Source organism: Gorilla gorilla, chromosome 2 (assembly GCF_029281585.2).
Source record: "Gorilla gorilla gorilla isolate KB3781 chromosome 2, NHGRI_mGorGor1-v2.1_pri, whole genome shotgun sequence".
Lineage (NCBI taxonomy): Eukaryota > Metazoa > Chordata > Mammalia > Primates > Hominidae > Gorilla > Gorilla gorilla.
Window position 1 is genome coordinate 144979461 of NC_086017.1, and position 20163 is coordinate 144999623.

The 20163-nt window shown below is 41.5% G+C and overlaps 1 protein-coding gene across 3 annotated transcripts in view; it reads left to right on the plus strand.

Annotated features, from left to right (window-relative positions):
- The window catches only part of SRPRB (SRP receptor subunit beta), a 30470-nt gene extending 13109 nt beyond the window's left edge, over window positions 1-17361 (plus strand). For all 3 annotated transcript variants that reach the window (XM_063704209.1, XM_019023998.4, XM_055382813.2), the window contains 7 exons: window positions 2362-2687; window positions 3294-3388; window positions 4430-4507; window positions 7812-7894; window positions 12286-12422; window positions 13577-13631; window positions 16239-17361. In XM_063704209.1, coding sequence (XP_063560279.1) covers window positions 2534-2687; window positions 3294-3388; window positions 4430-4507; window positions 7812-7894; window positions 12286-12422; window positions 13577-13631; window positions 16239-16452 — 816 coding nt within the window. In that variant the 5' untranslated portion in view covers window positions 2362-2533 and the 3' untranslated portion in view covers window positions 16453-17361. The remainder of the gene's footprint in view (window positions 1-2361; window positions 2688-3293; window positions 3389-4429; window positions 4508-7811; window positions 7895-12285; window positions 12423-13576; window positions 13632-16238) is intronic.
- Window positions 17362-20163: the final 2802 nt, after the last annotated feature.

Consider the following 20163-nt stretch of genomic DNA (forward strand, 5'->3'; position numbering starts at 1 on the left):
GACAAACTCTTAAGTTCCTCAACATAGCACACAAAATCCCTTCTGGTCTGATTCCTGCCAACCTTTCTAGCTTCATCTCCTGTCACTCCTACTTAAATTACTGCTCTAATCAATTTTTATAGATTTTATAATTGATGATTTGGCATCCGTTGATCACTAGGCCAAACTAACAGCCAACATTGTTTACATTTCCCCTGTGGCCTGGCTTTTGAGGGTGTGCCTAAATCATATTGCAAATCTTCCTAATACAACCCTTAACATCTGTGTTTCACTTCTTGCCCAATCAAAAACATCTCTATCTAGCAACTCGCTGACACATTAGTAATAAAGGCAGAGTCCCAGTTCCTTTTTTTTTTTTCCTTTTTTTGGAGGCAGGGTCTTGCTCTGTTGCCCAGGCTGGAGTGCAGTGGCATGTGATCACAGCTCACGGTAACCCGGAATTCCTGGGCTCAAGCGCTCCTGCCTCAGTCTCCCAAGTAGCTGAGACTGCAGGCATATGCCACCATGCCTGGCTAATTATTTTTTAATTAAAGAAAATGTTTTAGGCCGAGGTGGGTGGATCATGAGGTTAGGAGATCGAGACCATCCTGGCTAACATGGTGAAACCCCGTCTCTACTAAAAATACAAAAAATTAGCCAGGCATGGTGGCAGGCGCCTGTAGTCCCAGCTACTCGGGAGGCTGAGGCAGGAGAATGGTGTGAACCCGGAAGGCGGAGCTTGCAGTGAGCCGAGATCATGCCACTGCACTCCAGCCTGGGCAACAGAGCGAGACTCTGTCTCAAAAAAAAAAAAAAAAAAAAAAAAGAAAAGAAAATGTTTTTTGCAGAGACAGAGTCTCACTATGTTGCCCAGGCTGGTCTTGAATTCTTGGCCTCAAGCAATCCTCCTGCCTTGGCCTCCCAAAGCGCTGGGATTAATAGCTGTGAGTCACCGGGTCCAACCCCAGTTCCTCTCTTTTCCCTTGTCCCTGTGCATGGTGAGATTTTGTGTGGCCCTGAGTGGTATCAAGCTAAATAACAAGCAGAGAGGGACGCTCTAAAAGAAAATAATATTTATTCTGGAATAGGCATTGCAATGGGACTACGCATGCCATAGTCAACTATGTGCATATTCAGGGGGGTGTAAAGGAAGACAAAGATTTTTAAAGAAAAAATGAGTCAGATTCCATAACTGTTTTGAGATAATTATCCTTGGCTAAAAGGATCAAACGGCAAGGATGGCATCAGTACTAGGTTGGACAGGGAGTTGCTGGGTAGCCGTCCTAACAGACGTATTTTTTCGTGTGTAAGGTTGCGATGGCCTTTGTGCAAGGCTGTGGTTTTTGCAGTCTTTTGTGACAGTTTTTGTCATCAGGCATGGGTGCATGAGAACCCTCCCTCCATGGCCTTTCACCAGCTCCATTTTTCTGATTAAAAAAAAAATACAAGTGACTCCATTTTGATGCTGACAACTTTTTCAATGGCAATGTGGAACTGTAATAAACTTTTTTCAATCTTTCAGTGACACTGACATCTTCATGTCTCTACTCAGCCATACAATTAAATTAAATAATGTGTACATTTTAAAACAATGACACCTGTTTAATGACAGACACTGTGAACTGGGACCCTCTAGGCTGGCCACTTTTGGTGTTTTATTTGGGCCACAAGTTTTTGAATGCTTTCAATTACCTACAGAAAATTTCAAAAGTGGAAAATTTCCTATAAAAATCTGCCTTTATTGCTTCTCTTGAAAACTGGAAGAACTGGCCACCCAGGTCCCATAACACCTACCTGGCTGAATAGGGTCGGCCCCACTTTCAGCAGAAATAACTTCTGCAGTTTTCAACAGCCCCAGCTCTCCTGGGCGTTGATTTTCCTAGTTGCTTCCTTTAATGCAGACATTTGAGTTTGCAGCCCTAGATTGACAGTGTAGGGGCATTGAATTAGTTAGGGTTCCCACGTACATCGTTTCTTACACTCATTTTCTTCTGCACAGCACCTTTTTTTCCTTTAACCACTCGCAGATGCTAACTCATTCTTCAGGACTCAATTCCAATGTCCAGAAGCTTTCCTCTGAACTCATGATGGACTCCGCGTCCCATTATGTATTCCCACATCGCTCCGTACATCCATCTGTCACATCCCTTGTCACATTAAATTCAGATTAAATGTTTGTAGGATGCTTGAGTTCTTCACAAGTCTCACGTCACTTAGCGACGGTCGGGAAATGCTCAGTGGTAGTTTCGGGAGCCATTCATTCATTTTATTCATTTCATCATTCTTTCAACAGTCATAACGTAGGTGACGACGACTGACTCATATCTTAAAAGATGTGTGTGTCCCTCGACAAATAACCTGTCTGCCCCTACCGTTCTGTAGGAGGACGGAGTCCCAGAGAACTACAACTCCCATCAAGCACTTGGGGATCGCCATGGCTGAGGGAAACACTGTGGCTTAGGAACCACCATTCGCGTGAGGCTCTGCTCCCCGCGCCTGCGCAGAGTGCAGGGCCACGTCGCTTTTGCTGTACCGGGGACCACGCGTCTCATCCATGGCTTCCGCGGACTCGCGCCGGGTGGCAGATGGCGGCGGTGCCGGGGGCACCTTCCAGCCCTACCTAGACTCCTTGCGGCAGGAGCTGCAGCAGACGGACCCAACGCTGTTGTCAGTAGTGGTGGCGGTTCTTGCGGTGCTGCTGACGCTAGGTAAAAGGCGGCCGGTGGTTATGGCGGGTTCGGGGCGGGCAGAGGTCCGGGCTTTGGCTGCACCGCTGCAGGCCGGGGACGCGGGGCTGAGAGGGCGCCTTGAGGGCATCAGGAGGGTGAGACCCACCCAGTCTACACCCCACCCTCTCGCCTGAAGCAGCGGCAACAGCTGGACGTTAAGGGGGATCCCGGGCAACCCCCGGAGTTAACGTCTTGGTCTTTGGGGCGCGGATTGCTCTTCGTCATCTGCCCTGTTAAGCTTGAGCGCGCTGTTCCTCGCCTTCCGCTGTTCTCACTGCAAAGACTCAGGGTCTTGACACCAACTTTCAGCCTCCCGTGTTTGCGTGCGGGCGCTGGGATACCAAGGTAGTGAGATAGCACCTGAGTCCCAGTCAGAGTAAGGACTGCAAAGAAAACTTGACAGTTGACAGTGCCTGGCTCTCAGTGGATCCCTAACAACAGCAATAGTAACCATTATGATAAAAGTCAGTTCCAGGTGAATGAGGTGTTCCGTCACAGACTTCTGTGAATTTCCCCACCCCAGCCATGCGCATATACTGATTCCCAAGGCGTGATTTTTGTTGTTTTTCTCTGTCTATTCCACAGTCTTCTGGAAGTTAATCCGGAGCAGAAGGAGCAGTCAGAGAGCTGTTCTTCTTGTTGGCCTTTGTGATTCCGGGAAAACGTTGCTCTTTGTCAGGGTAAATGATTTCATTGACACCCCTGTTAAGCTTAACAGAAAATTTTATAGCATCCCAGTATTCCTGTCATCTCACGGTTTATTTTGGAAAAGAAGCTGATGCTGTTAAATTTGGGAGTTAATTCTTGACTTACTTGGGAGAACAAAAAGACTCGTAGAAACCCATAATTGAGAAATATTGATCATTTCTCGTTTTTTTTTCTGTTTGCCCTTGCCAGATGCTGATATTTAGTCTTTATCACATTTAAGGGTTTTAATTAGTTTCATTCCAGAATAGCAGAAGGCAGAGAAGCTAGTGTCCTACAGCTTATAATTCCTTCGTTAACAAATTCTTAGGAGAGTTTATCAAAGACACTTTTTCACAGGGTGATCCTTCTTTGACATAGTGGGCTAGTTAGGCTTCTTTTTACTAGTATTTATTTTTAATACATTTAGTATTTTTAACAGTGTGTTTTAATGTGGTGAATAGGAGAGGTTTTCTGCTTTTTAACTCTTCTTTTTGAGAGTATAAATTATTTCCCTTCCATTAAAGAAATACCTCCATTTTTTTTTTTTTTTTTTTTTTTTTTTTGAGGGAGTGTCTCACTCCAATGCCCAGGCTGGAGTGCAGTGGCGAGATCTCTGCTCATTGCAGCCTTGACCTCTGGGACTCAGATGATTCTCCCACCTCAGCCTCCGAGTAGCTGGGACTACAGGCGTGCAACACTACGCCCGGCTGATTTTTTATATTTTTTGTAGAGATGAGATTTTGCCATGTTGCCCAGGCTTCAAATCATTTTTGATGGTTAAAAATCTTTACAGAAGCTTGGCAAATTTGGCCACTAACTGTCTTTTGAGAATAATGTTTTTATTCCATTGAGGAGTAAAATATGCAATTAATTAGATTTTTTTTCTACAGGTAAAAAAAATCAATATCGTCTTTTTCACCTGTCGGAAGCAGCATTCATTTACTTAACCTTACACCTGGGAGACTTAGACTAATATAACTCAATTTAGGTGTGCTATTAAAATGTTGACTATCACCTATCTTGTTTTTTTACAGTTGTTAACAGGCCTTTATAGAGACACTCAGACGTCCATTACTGACAGCTGTGCTGTATACAGAGTCAACAATAACAGGGTAAGATGTTTGTGGAGTTTTGGAGTCTGACAGTCTTACTTTACTGTGGTGTGTCAGTTAAGGACATTTTTAGGATGAGTTCATCTGAGGATGTAAGTACCATTTGTAGCTTATTTTTATGGAGAAACATATTCTTTGTGACAAATTCTCTTGACAATCTGTACAGTAGATTTAATCATGCCCTCCTCTGCATTGTTGTACCTTAATGTACAGTAATGTTATATCACATTTTATTCTTATTTTTTGTTTCTGTGTCTTCTTTCCAACTTTACAATGAGTTCTTAAGAGTGGGCATTAAACCTTTTAAGTTTTGAATAGGTAATACATGCACATGGGACAAAAATTCAAAAGGTTAGAAAAGATATTTGGTGAAAAGTAATTTTTCCTTTCCTTTTCCCACTACCTAGTCTTCTCCTCAGAAGCAGTGACTTACTTTTTTTGTGTGTAGTCTTCTGGATGTTCTGTGCATATACAAACATGTCTGTATATCCTTTATTGTTTTTTTTTTTAAATGCTGTTCTGCCCATTATTTTTTTCATACGGCTGATACAACTTGGGCTTTTCTTATTCTCCTACATTTGTATACATACTACCATCTGGCTGGTTTATGAGCTGCATAGTACTCCACTCTGTTGCTATACCATAAAATTAAATTCTTACTTAATCAGGACCGTGTTAATAGACATTTAGTTTTGTTATTATAACCTTTGTTTTTACAAACAGTGCTGCAATGGATATCTTACAGAGTATATATGAGTGTATTTCAAATATAAGGAATCATGGGGCCTGGCTTGGTGGCTCACGCCTGTAATCCCAGCACTTTGGGAGACCGAGGTAGGCCGATCACTTGAGGTCAGGAGTTCAAGACCAGCCTGGCCAACATGATGAAATCCTGTCTGTACTAAAAATACAAAAATTAGCCGGGTGTGGTGGTGGGTGCCTGTAATCCCAGCTACTCGGGAGGCTGAGGCATGAGAATCATTTGAACCCGGGAGGTGGAGGTGGCAGTGAGCCAAGATTGTGCCACTGCACTCCAGCCTGGGCAATAGAGCGAGACTAAGTCTCAAAAACAAACAAACAAACAAACAAAAAAACAAATATAAGGAATCATGGGAAAGACATTTTACATACCTCTGTAACTTCAGAATGTAGACAGTGACTACCAAACCGATTGTAATGCATAAGTTTGTTTGTTTTTGAGACAGGAGTCTCAGTCTGTTGCCCAGGCTGGAGTGCAGTGGCGTGATCTTGGCTCACTGCAAACTCTGCCTCCCGAGTTGAAGCGATTCTCCTGCCTCAGCCTCCTGAGTAGCTGGGATTACAGGCGCCCACCACCATGCCTGGCTAATTTTTGTATTTTTAGTAGAGATGGGGTTTCACCATGTTGGCCAGGCTGGTCTTGAACTCCTGACCTCAAGTGATCCGCCCACCTCGGCTTCCCAAAGTGCTGGGATTACAGGCGTGAGCCACTGCACCCAGCCATGTAGTAAGTTTCGGTGAGTGAGTGGAGTGAGGGCTCGTTGGAGGGTGTGGATGGATAGATGGAGGAATTAGAATTGTGGTTTGAGACCGTTTTTTCTTCTCTTTGTCTTCTTTCCCCTTTCTCATGCCTCCAGAATTAAAGATTGTAAAGAAAAATAAAGGGACATGTTTTTAAATATCTTAGAGATATCTTTGTTTTTTTTTTCAATGATGACACTCTTTGTGGCCCAGACCTTTTTAAACTCCCAAGGATTCAGATTTTGAAATTCCAGGTTTGCAAGATCATTAGTACCTGCACTAGATTTTTAACTTAGGATACTCCAGGATATGCTTTAAATCTGTACCTTCTAATATGTAGCCACTGGCCACATGTGACTGTTGAGCACCTAAACTAGGACTAGTCCAAATTGAGGCATGCTGTAAGTGTGAAGTACACACCAGATCTTGAAGACTTAGTATGGAAAAAAAGAACGTAAAGTATCATTAATAATTTCTTTTTTTATTACATTTTAAAAGATAATATTTTGGATATATTAGATTAAATAACTTAAAATTAATTTTACCAATTTCTTTTTACTTTTTTATTGTGGTTACTGGAATATTTAAAATTACATATGTGGCTTCTGTTATTCTATATTTCTACTATATTTCTATTCTATCAATATTTCTGCTGAATATATAGAGCATTTTTCCCTTCCCTCTTCACTCTTTCTCCTACCCACTTACGTTTTTGATCTAATCTCTTTAGATAGTAATGTACCTAGTAATGTATCTTCCAAATTGCTTAGGGTGTGTGGTATAGTGCTGCTTTTGAAATGGAGCAGTTAAGTCCCAACCTGGGATCTCCAGACTCTTAACAGTACTTAAAAAAAAAAGAGAGGGACTAATAAAAAACATATTTGTCTATAAAGAAATGCACAGGCTATGTGAAAGGTAAGGTCATAATAAACCCAGCTGGAATTGTGTTAAATCTGTACAGGATACTGACTGCCTGCTTCTGAACTGTGGGTATGGTTGGCTGTGGATAATGTAGAACATGTAAGAAATTATGGTCTGCTACATGTACCAGGCCACATCTAAGAGTCTTATTGTTGAGCACAGCCACGTTTACACTGAATATAAACTTTATTCATCATTCCAGGCCTTGACCTTATATTCAGGAATGGCAGCCTGGCATGGTGAATAGAACTTATTAGGGTGCATCGTAGATTTGCTCAGTAGGGGCTCAGGAATTGACACAAATGCTGACGGAGTTGGAACAAGTAAATTATATGTCTGGAAGATAAATATTTAAATAATTAGATTAAGGGTGGAAATGATAAAAGTGTACTTTGTTATAAAGATTGGAGATCCCAGTAAGAGTAATATGCTCTATGAAAAATTGTAAGTTCTTATATTACATTATTAGTTTATGAGTACTTGTTACTGTTTTCACATTTTTGCTTATATTCATATGGTACTCCTACTTTGCTGTACTCACACTGGTTTATCTCCCAAGCCTCAGGTAGATCATGCTTCCCTGACTCCCCCAGACAGGTTTTTCCTGTACCCTCAAAACATTTATCAATGTGCTCATTTTATATTTATGTGTAATTTTACATTATGTTCACCTTTCTCATAAATTTTGCCAGATCAGGAACCGTGTCTTTGGCCACTGTTACATCCCCAGAACGTTGACTAGTGTTTTATGAGTAGAAGATGCTTTGTGAACATTTGTTTGGTTAATTAGGTACCAGTTTGGTAGCCAAAATATGATACTAAAGGTTTATATTGTGAACGTGGAACTGTATTGAAACGTTAATGTTATTGCTGCCATCCCCAGGGCAATAGTCTGACCTTGATTGACCTTCCCGGCCATGAGAGTTTGAGGCTTCAGTTCTTAGAGCGGTTTAAGTCTTCAGCCAGGTAAGAAGGAAAGAGGTGAAGTGGGCTTGTCTAGGTCTGTATCTGTATATCAAAGCCACTGATGTGATTTGCTCTGGTGGTGTTTGGGAGGCAGCATGGTATCCTGTGGTAGACCCTGAGGTGACCTTGGGGTCAGCCAGTTCTGGGTTGCAAGTCCACCTTCACCTGGATGATGAGGATTTTATGGGATTAAAATGCTTAAAAAGTGTTTTTTAGTGTTTAGGAAATGTTAACCCTTCTTGTCATTGTTACTAAATGTTTGCATTTATTCTGAAGGTGAATTTAATAATGTATATGACTATTAAAATCTGAAAAAAGAATTTTAAAGCTGGGATGAATCCTAGCAGTTTTTAAATGCCAACATCATTTATATATATAGTGGTTTTTTTTTTTTTTTTTGAGACGGAGTCTCACTCTGTTGTCCTGGCTGGAGTGCAGTGGCGTGATCTCGGCTCACTGCAACCTCCACCTCCTGGGTTCAAGTGATTCTCCTGCCTCAGCGTCCTGAGTAGCTGGGATTACAGGCACGCGCCACCACACCCTGCTAATTTTTTATATTTTTAGTAGAGATGGGGTTTCACCATGTTGGCCAGGCTTGTCTCGAACTCCTGACCTCATGATCCGCTGGCCTCGGCCTCCCAAAGTGCTGGAATTACAGGTGTGAGCCACTGCACCTGGCCCATATATATTCTCAAATTACGTAAAAATTGATGTTTCAAGAAGTACAGAACAATATTTCCATATTTCTTTTAGTGTGTGCTCTGATGTTACTGACTCTTAAGTTCTTCCCTAAAAAGTCTTATGCTGCAGTTTCAGATGCTTCTTTTTTGGTCTCTAACATTAATAAGAACTGAAGAGGAAAGTCAGTATGCCACATTTCACTGATTTGAAGATTTTTTTTTAATATCTCTGAATTTGGAATATATCTTATAGTTGATGGTGTCATAGTTTAATTGGCAGTATTTTCTCTTAGCGGTCCCTAAAGTAATGTCTTTAATTGGCAGCATTTTAGTTTTGATGGAATGAAGTAGTAGATTCTTTGCCTTTTATTGAAGATGTCTAGACTGAAATTTCATTATTGCATCTTTGCCCACAAGATGGTGGTGATGAACAATTTGTCACAGATAAGAAAATTCCTTGGACAACTGAGACAAATCTAGAACTGGTAAATTTTGCCATAATTGGGTTTTTATTTCCAATTAAATTTTTTTTCTTTTTCTATTGCCAGTTCTAAATATTTTATGATTTGCAGTATAACTACTCTGTGATTCATGTATTTTGGGTAAATAAAACATGCAAAATATGAAGATAAAAATTAGTTCAAATAAATTATAATCATGATAACATGCAAGTTGAAAAGACATTTACTATATTGGTATGTGACTTTTTTTTAATCCTACTTTCTGGCTTCGCCAAGTTTCCCTAGTGGCTATTTTCCCTCTCCTGATTTGAACATATGCTGTTGCTGTTCTTATCATGGTTCCCCTCCCCCATTTTTTAAACATTGCCTATTTGATTGTCTGAAACCAATAATATCAGTTTCCTTTTCCTGAACCTTAAACACTTTAACTTTGATCTTCCTCACATCTTCCTTTTATTTATGCTCCTTTTTAAGCCCCATCCATACTTTTTTTTCCTCTTACATTCAGTGATGAGAATTACCGGGATGCTTATGGTCTTTTGCTCCCCATTGCTTCTTGAATTTTACTTCTTCCCTTTAGATTCAGTTTTCTCTCACTGAGTATATCTTTTAGAAGTGTTTCCAGAGAGGATGATGAGTAGTCAAATGTTTTCCGTCTTTGTTCATTTGTAACTCTATTTGGCCAGCATTTTGGAATGTCTCTTTTAGCTGAGTGCAGAGTCCTGGGTGGCAGCCGCATCACTCCTGACCTCATCCATCTGTTGCAGATGAGAATGTTTTTGCCAGTCAGTCTAATTGTCATTTCACTGTAGTAAGTCTGCCTGATTTGACCTTCTATCCAGGGATAGATTTTCTTCTGTTCAAGGATGGATTTAGCTTTATCATTCTTGGAATTCAGTTGTGCTATTCCAGACCAAAGATTCTCCTCAGTTTTGGAAAATTCTCACCATCGTTTCTCCAGGTAGTGCTGTTTCCCCATGATCATTTCTCACACTCTGGAATTCTTATGAATGTTATTGAACCTTATTATTTTTGCCTTTCTTGTTTCCTCTCTATCGTATCTTCCAGATCTTTACTTCACATATTGTAAGATTCCCTCAGATTTGTTTTCTAGTTTATTACATTATTTTCAGCTGAGCATGATCTCTGCTTAACTTTTCCATTGATTTATTAATATCATTTACTATATTTGTCTAAAATACTTACCTTTTCAAACCAGCCTGTTTCTTTTTATACTATTCTATTTTTTATTGTAGTTTGTAGTATTTTCTTAAATAATTTTAAACATGTACTTTATAGATAGCTTTATTATCTTAGTTTTGGGGTGCTGATTATTCTCTTTGGGGTACCAGTTATTCTCCCTCATAATTATTTTCTTCTGTGCCTTGTAATTTTTGCTCCAGAACCTTTCTTCAAGAGTGACACATCGTTGATATTGTGGTGGTTCTTTAATCCCGTAGGATATGAAAGCCTTGCTCCATAAGCAGTTCATAGTTCCTTCTGTTGGGGCCATAGGGCTTCAATAAGTCTGGCCCAATTTTTATGTAAACCTTTCCCCTTGGGGGTCTTATACCTGGAGAGAGTATAAATTCATACCCTATATCTGTGTGAGGCAGTGGAGGCCCGCTGTTTCTAAGGGAACTTTTTTTGCAAGCCCCGACCTCCCTGAGACTATTTTAAGTTGTAGGCTTTGTGCAGGGCATTCAGTTCTAGCTCCCCAGCTGCATGTTGGCCACTGCATGTCTCTTAACTCCACCTGGGCATTCAAACCCTTGTCCATAAGGCTTGTATTTTTTTTTTTTTTTTTTCTTTTTGAGACGGAGTCTTGCTCTGTCGCCCAGGCTGGAGTGCAGTGGCGCGATCTTGGCTCGCTGCAAGCTCCGCCTCCCAGGTTCACGCCATTCTCCTGCCTCAGTCCCCTGAGTAGCTGGGACAACAGGCACCCGCCATCACACCAAGCTAATTTTTTGTATTTTTAGGAGAGACAGGGTTTCGCCGTGTTAGCCAGGATGGTCTCGATCTCCTGACCTCGTGATCCGCCCACCTCGGCTTCCCAAAGTGCTGGGATTACAGGCGTGAGCCACCGCGCCTGGCTGTTTTTTTTGTGTTTTTGTTTTCTTTGAGATGGAGTTTCGCTTTGTCACCCAGGCTGGAGTGCAGTGGCATGATCTCAGTTCACTGCAACCTTCGCCTTCTGGGTTCAAGTAACTCTTCTGCCTCAGACTCTCAAGTAGCTGGGATTACAGGCTCCCGCCACCATATCTGGCTAATTGTTATATTTTTAGTAGAGATTGGGTTTCATCATGTTGCCCAGACTTGTCTCGAACTCCTGACCTCAAGTGATCTGCCCGTCTCGGCCCCCCAAAGTGCTGGGATTACAGGCGTGAGCCACCGCACCCGGCCCCCTAAGACCTGTTGTCTACAGTTTCCCTGGGCTGCTGCACTTTAGCTTTGATATCTCTTTGTTTCTGTCACATGAGGAGTCCCACTATGGCTGCCTTAGTTCAGGCCCTACCTGGTCACTGTGCTTCTAGTTCAAGCGCCCTCTGAGATTGCTTTGTCTTCCATTTAGGCACCAATATTCTTCATAAGACAGAAAAGCATGAACTCCACAGGTCATTGTGTCACGCCTCACTGTCTGACTTGGTTCTCCTTCATTTCCCCATCTCCCTGTGTACCAGCTTACCTTGACTTCCCCAGGGAATGTGTTTCATGTATTTGTGGCTTGAACATACTGTAGGCTGAGTATCCCTTATCCAAAATGCTTGGAACCAGAAGTGTTTTGGATTTTAGATTTTGGATTTTTGGATTGGGGATACTCAACCTGTACTTTCCAGACAGTCTGTGCCCCAATTTTTCGTCTAGCTAAGATTCAACTCAACTGTTACATTCTCCTTAAAGTTGCCTTTGACCTGGTCTCATTTAAATGATCTCTTTATTCCTGTTACACATGTGCATAGTTTTGTCTTGGCATTTATCATATGGTTCTCTATATGATGATTTGTCTTGGAGGACAGGCATCATTTCTTACTGTCTTTTTTCAGCTTCAGTCATTGATACACAGTAGCACTCAATAGTTCCTTGTTAAATGAGGATTTATTTTATATGATAACATATGCACAGACCTGCATGTGTGTCTGCTGAGTGTTAATCACCAAGATTGACTTTGAAGAAGTTCAGGATAGTTTTTCAAGATAATGATGTCCTGTTACACGTTCACATGCGAGTTTTTCTTGTTTTCTCCCTCCAGGGCTATTGTGTTTGTTGTGGATAGTGCAGCATTCCAGCGAGAGGTGAAAGATGTGGCTGAGTTTCTGTATCAAGTCCTCATTGACAGTATGGGTCTGAAGAATACACCATCATTCTTAATAGCCTGCAATAAGCAAGGTGCCATCATGTTTTCTTGCAATAATAATTGAGTTTTTTGGGGATTGCTGCTACTAAGAATTATTTCCATTATTTACAGTTGTTATTATTGAGGATGAGATACAGTTGCTGTAAAGAACTATAAATTGAAGGATTTTTAATCTTAAAATTTATTTCTACTCCTACCTTTTCACCAGTCTTCTAACCAGAAGACCAAGGAATGATAACCAAGTGACTGCTAACTGATTTTTCTTTGATACAGTGTTTTTTCTGATTATAAATTATTTTACTTTACCAAGTTAAGTTCATCAGATTGACAATATGTGATATCAGATGCACAGTTTTGCAGGGTGGAGTTTCTGCTTTCAAACAAGTTTACTGTACAGCACATTTTATCAAGGGGAGTTTGCTGAAGTTGTTTTCTTTTAACCTGATAACCACTGAAAACTTTTCTAGTAATCCCCAATAAAACTGGGCTTCAGTTCCATTACCTGTACAATAAGACAGACTAGTGGATCTCTTCAGGTCTCTTTCAGATCTGAAATTCTGATTCTATGAAGAGTTCAAGGCATTTCTCAGAAGTGACCAGATAATATTGATAATGCTTTATTGGGAATGCAGTTATTAGCGTCATTACCTGACCTCTTTATTTCCCTGATTGAATATAAGGAAGGGAGTTATTGTTTATTTGCCGTGGGCTTTGTGCCAAACCAGAGCTTGTTTCTTACCTTTAGTACACTTAATGCTTTAAACATACCATCTTAGGATCAATTGGAAACATGCTAAGTTTACTTTAAAATGACAGATAGGGCATTGTCTTTTGGCATGTGAAGGCACTTCTCATAATCACAGCACTGGTAGGTTTTCTTTCTGTTACACTGAGTAAACTTATATGTTTTGAATTGAAAGGTCTGTAAGGTGTGGAGAACTTTAGGGAAAGCTAAAGTCAGTTTTAGGGTCACCAGCATAATATGTTTATAAGCATTATCTTGGGAAAGCCCCTAGTGCAAGTATAAAGCTTACTTTGATAGGGAAGGAACTAGTGATAAAAGGTCTTTTTTTAAAAAAAGAGAAAAACTTACTGGTTTAAATAGGAATTTTCCTTCTGTGTAAGAAGTCTTGGGGAAAAAACTCATTCTCGTTTAAACTACAACAGTGTCTTTATTTCTTTACAGATATTGCAATGGCAAAATCAGCAAAGTTAATTCAACAGCAGCTGGAGAAAGAACTGTAAGTGTGAAAGAGGCCTGTTGGTTAATTATATATCTTAACACTTAGACTGTAAACAGCATATTCATGTTTCTTTTGTTTGGTTTTATGTGATTATCACAATTATAGACTGAAGATTAGTGATAAATATTTGTTAAATAATTTACAAAATAATGGAATCATAAAAACTTACTAGGGTGCTTATAGATATTTTAAAATTTCATGGAAAGAAGATTTTTTTGAAACCATAAACAATTTATTTTACCATTGTTACTAAATCATTTATAGTTGAAAGGTTTTAGAAGCTAAAAAAGTTTACATGCCAACTTGAGAACGGTGTTATTTCAGTGAGTGGAAGTGTTTGTTCACCACTCAATAATGCCTGTGAAGTGGTATTTAAGGATGCATGTAAATAATAAAAAATAAAAACTGAGAATCAGGAAAAAAGAAATTAAAACATTTAAAAGCCACTTTGGAAATTATTGTTGACAGAATAAGAACAGAGCACTGAGGAAGACTGCAAGTCTTTGATACTATATTGTAGCTTCTTAGATTGTTAAAATACTTGGCAATATTATATATCCTGCTTTGAGTGTTTCAAGGTTTGAAAATTGAGCTATAAGCTTTTGAATTTTAAGGCATCTAGCATGTCTTCTGCGTTATGCCAGTTTGTAAGAGCTAGCCAAAAGCTGGTGTAGAAGAAATGATCAACATTTATAGTAAAGCAAGTTATGTTTTCTTATTGCTTTTGTGTAAGGCCTTGAAAAGGATCTGATGAGGAAAAACTGTATAAATTCAACTTTTAGAACCTTTTCTGCCCACTATGATTTACTGACTCCCTTATTCATTTAAGAAGCACCTATAGTGCATCTAGTGGATGCCAAGACTGCAGTCGGGAGCAGCTGTAGGAGGAAATGTGTTCCTGTACTCAGGAGCTTAAGAGTCTGGTAGAATCTAGTCAGCTTCGGGCATTGGCAAACTCCTGCCTGGGCCTGCAAGCCAAGAGTAAATCGACATTTTTAAAGGGCAGGTAAAAAACAGAAGAAAAATATGCGACAAAATATTTAATTTCTGGCTCTTTGCAGAACAATTTTGCCAGCCCTGCCTATGCCATTTTCAGTGGTTCCTTTCCCGTCTGGAGCTGCGAGTTTATCACCCTGTCCTCCTGTGCTCTTGATGCTCACTCTCTTGGATTGTATCTGTTGCTGCCATTAGGTTAATAAGGACATTGGAACAATTGGATGGTTGGGTTTTTCTAAAAATTCTCTTGAAATTGTTGGGAATTGTTTTGGGGAAGCCAAAGCTGTCATAATGTTATTTGTGAATCAGTCTTGGGTTATTTTTAACAGTACAGTCCAAGTCTCCCGTGGTTAAGACACATGTTTTCCATAGGCTGTTTGCTTTTCACTCTATAGACTTAGAGAAAAACAATACAGAAGCCAATCCTTTTTTAAAAGCATTGAAAGGCAATGCTTTCTTAAAAGGCAGTGAAACAAAATGTTGAAAAGTTGTAAAGGTTAACATCAGTTAAAATTCGGAATCTGACTAATTTTAATCTCAGATTTATGAGAATTAGGCCCTGTTAGCTTAGAGGCATTTCATAGTCTCTCAATAACACGGTATATTATATTTACATGGCCTTGTGGCAAAAGCTGAATACATGTTTTACTTTTTTTCCTTAAAAAATTTTTATTGTAAAATATCTTACTTATAATAGTATATATGTCACATGCATTAAGCTTAAAAAATATTAAAATGAATACCTACGTACTCACCACCATGCCTAGAAGGCCCCTGTTTCTCCCCAAGTTTTTCCCTCAAGAGGTCAGCAATATCCAGTTTTGTGTTGTTTTTTAAAAATACTTTTATAGTGTGTGTGTGTGTGTGTGTGTGTGTGTTCCTTCTTAAACAAGGTATTGCTTAGTTTTGCCTGTGGATTCTTCACTAATTTTGAAGCAACTTTACAGAACAAGAAATGCTTTATTTTGTAAGAAAGAAGATTGGCAGCATGTATTCCTCTGCTTCTGGATAGCAGAAAGGGGAAGGGGAGGCGGGCAAATGAGTGTTGCTTATGCACCCTTTATTAGGGCCAGCAGGTGGCAGCACGGGGACTTACATTGGGAAGGTTTTGGTGGTTAAAGAGGTTGGATAATAGTAATTCTGCCCTAGTTAGATAAGAGAATCTGGAGTTTGTGGATTTCTAAACTCCATATCCAAATAGACTCAAGATAAAAATACATACCCTATCTACCCACACTTAACTTTCAGAAACTTATGTTTTTATAACACTTAAAGCATGTATTTTAAAAATATATTTTTAGACGGCTTCATTCAGGAGATCCTCTTAGAAGGGGGCCTTGGGCTGAAAGAAAGTTGGTGTGACCTGGTCTACTGCGGACCTGCCCTCTAGCCCTGTGAGGTCCGACCCCCCCCAGCCCGCCCCACCTACCTCACCTCTCTGTCCAAGAGAGGGACTTATAAATGCAAAGGATTATTCAACAATCTTAATAGCATAATTGGCAATTCTATAGTTAAGTTTTAAATGAGTGCTGAAATGTTTAGAAACTAATATGATTTAATTGCTGTATAAAAATTTTGCCTCCTGACTTCTTTCCTTTTGCCCCACAGCAACACCTTACGAGTTACCCGTTCTGCTGCCCCCAGCACACTGGACAGTTCCAGCACTGCCCCTGCTCAGCTGGGGAAGAAAGGCAAAGAGTTTGAATTCTCACAGTTGCCCCTCAAAGTGGAGTTCCTGGAGTGCAGTGCCAAGGGTGGAAGAGGGGACGCGGGCTCTGCTGACATCCAGGACTTGGAGAAATGGCTGGCTAAAATTGCCTGAGAGGCAGCTCTAAAGCACAAGACCTGGATGTATGACACACAGTTTTGGAAAAAGGTCTGTGGTAGTCTGGAGTTGATGAGGATGGGGTACAAGATGTGGTTAGAAACATTTCCTTGTTCTGGAAACAAAGTACTGTTGAAACCAGCTTGGAATTTTTTTTTTTTTTAAGTTCAGTTCTCCCTTATGGCTGCCTTTCAAACAAGTACCTTTTATCTGATGCCTGTATCTTCCCTTTGTTAAGGTGTAACTTGATGTAGGGTCAAGGTTTTTGTGACAACAGGCAGACTCCACACAGAGAGGATATGATGAGAATATGGCCATCACCTGAAAAGTTTTCTTATCTTCTGTGCTTTTGGTCCCTGGAAACAAACCCGCCTATGTATGAAGCTAGTTGATTTCCAGTTGCACTATTTCCAGTTGCCTCTGAAGTTCACAGGCAATACATTGTCTAGTCCTTTGCATATTTCTCTGATTTGTGGGCACAGTTATGAAGTTTCCCCACATGTGAAGACAGGTACAAAATAACAGAGCCAAGCAGACAGTGGGTCTATTCTTCATTAGCTCAGTGACTTGTCCACACTCGTCTTAGCACTTATGTTTCAAAAGCTTGTCACAAACCCTTGGAGTCATTCCCAGATAATAGAACTGGAAATGATAAATCCCCTAATGCCAAGGGTCTAGTGTGTTCTTAGTGGTTATACTGGGAAGTGTGTGGAGATTTAGGTGCTGCTCTGCTGCTCTGGATGGCTGAAGGCTCCTGGGCCATCTTCATGTGCTGCTTGAAGAGCTCCTATTTTGTACTCCTGGCTAGAATGCTGTGGAACAAATACAAAGTGAAAAAAGTTCTCTGTAAATTTCTGAAGTGCATATTCATTGATGCCAAGAAAAAAAAAAAGTTGCCTTTTTGAAGTGATGTTTTTTGCTGTCTTCTTAAACACAAGGCTTTTTTGAATGATTAGTATATTTCATGGTAAAGAAAACAGCCTGTCTGGCTCAAAGCAATTAAATAGAATGTAATGGTGAGTACAAATGAGTGTACATGTCAGGACTCAGGTCTAACTCCTTGTCTCCTGAGCCTAAAGATTGCAACATACACAGGAACACACTCCTATTCCTACCCCACACACTCAGGGACAAGCCCAGCTAAAGCTTACAAGGAGACCAGGGTGGCTCTGTCCAGGGGAGAAGCCAGTTATGGAACAGTGCAGTTATGGAACCAGTGCATTGAGAGCCATGGTAGGAGAGGCCCACAGTTCTCTGGAGCATGCGGCAGGGGCACCCCACCTGGCCTTGAGGATCAGGGGGAGTCAAAGGATAAAGCATGGGGCTGATGACATCTGAGGGAGTGTGATCCTCCATGTACGGCCTCTGCCTGCTGTCTCACATGTCCCTTCTGGTGGTCACTTGGGCTCTAGGAGTATACGTCACCTCAGACCATCTGGCAGAAATACTCCAGGCTCCTACCCCAAAGCACATGTCAGCCTTGCTGCTGGAGCACGAAGACAATGTAAGTGAAACATGAAATGGAGGAGTTGTGAGACCCTGACCCTGAGTCCTTAATTGAAAGCTGCTGCTGGTGTTCTGAGTGTCTTTTGGACTCTTATTCTTGGCCCTTTTCCTTATTAGGCAAGCAATAACTTAGGAAGTAGGTAAGAGCAATAAATGTGACATGCTTATGTAATCATAGTAGGAGCTCATGGGAATAAAAGTCAGTGGCTTGATGCTTCTGTTAGAGGCATGTGTCCCTCTCAGCCTCTTTTCTGTTTTTCTGGTTAATATCTTACTTTATTGGAGGAAGCAGCACACCAGAAAAAGTGACTGAAGAAGGGTTGCAAGTTTGAGTTTGATTCAAGGCCTAAAGAAGGTCTTCCAAAAAAGGATAATTCTCTCTGGAACACTGGTCTCAAATGTTAGTGGGCATCTGACTTACCTGCGATGCTTGTTAAACTGATTTGAGGACCCTACTCTCAGACAATTTGATTCAGTAGCAAGTCTGGTATTTCCTTAGGAATCTGCATGCTTAATAAGTCTTTTGTCAGTTGCATGGCACCCCTAGAGATGATCTGGCCTGGAGTGTCACGTGTGCCTTTACTTTGTTTTTAAAGTCTCTTGGGGCACACACCCTGCTGAGTTTTTCTGACAGGGTCAAGTCAGCAGGCATGGGAACTCTGACCTTGCTTCTTACTCCTGTACTAGTAGCAGGCATTCCGTTCTTGTGGCTTTGGGCCAGGATGAGGTCATGGTGACTAGTCTTTGGGAACTGGGAAGGGTTTTGATGGGAGGTCAAATGTGCTCTCTCCACTCAGGTGGTGCCCTCTTGTGGCCCTGAGGGCATTTGACTAAAGTAGGCCCATTTCGTGAGATGGGCAGGTGTGGCCAGAGTAGAAGGATGGATGTCAGGTCTTGGAGACGGGCCAACTAGGCACGACTGTATGACATAGATGAGACTTTTGAGCTTGAAACACCTTGGGAACGTGGCAATGTATGGACACCGAGACCTCCTAGGACAGCAGCTGCCTAATGCAAATGACCCTGTTCCCTGCTAAGGCTGCAGTGAGATGCCCTCGTGGAGGGGCAGCTGTGATGAGTCAGCCCCAGGCACTCTGTTGGTGAGTATGTCCACTTCTGGAATGGAATCTCCCAGTGGGTATGGACACGGGCAGACCCAGAGGGGTCTAAGCACTGCACTGTTTCTTCCTTTGGCTCCTCTCCAGCCCGGGCCTTGGTAGCCTCTCCACTACCAGGTGCCTGACAGTCCACTGGGGGTTCCTAATCAACAGCAGCTGCTGTTGGTAGGGAGTCCCTGGGGTCTGTCACTTCTTCCCACTGCCTCTGTCTCAGTGCCTCCTGGGCTGTCAGTGTTCCCCTGTGGTCCTGCCTTGTATGAAGCACTGGCCATGCTCTGTTGACTTAGATCATTTCAGCCAGTCTATGCTTTTTCTTGTTTTTGAAGTTTTGGGTTCAGCACAATTGTCAAAGCTTCAGTTGGCTCATGCCTGTCCTCACCTGAAGGCCATCAGTGGCAATTAAGATGCCTATCTCTTCATCTCATCCCTTCACACATTTAAGGAAAGGTGATCACCACACCTACCTTCATTTAAACGCGCAGGAAAACAATCCCACTTCCCTTCAACTGTAAACCTCGAGAAACTTGACTGCTCACAAGAGCCTTGTACGCATTTATCCACTGGGTAAAGGCCACGCCTTGCAGCAGACCATGGAAATACTAAACAAAACGCAATTCCTGCTTTAGAGGCTAGTAGCCCCATTCTGAGGTTAAGAATGTGCCCTTTCAGTGTGGTTTCCCTGCTCTCTCAGTAGTGTGAGCTCCATCACTGCTGCACTTGACTCCTAAGTGCTGTGTGGGCTTGTGGTCAGCTGCCAGCCATGCAGCCCCAACAGGACTGCCACTTTTCCACTGGCCTCTGAAGTGCCAGTGTTCCCATGATGCTGATGTGTGAGGCACATGGCCATGTTCTGTTGACTTGAATATTGTTTCAAGGGTTTTTTTGTTTTGTCGAGACAGAGTCTCACTCTGTCGCCCAGGCTGGAGTGCAGTGGTGCCGTCTCGGCTCACTGCAACCTCTGCCTCCCGGGTTCAGGTGATTCTTCTGCCTTAGCCTCCCCAAGTAGCTGGGATTACAGGCGTGTGGCACCACACCTGGCTAATTTTTAGTATTTTTAGTAGAGATGAGGTTTCACCATGTTGGC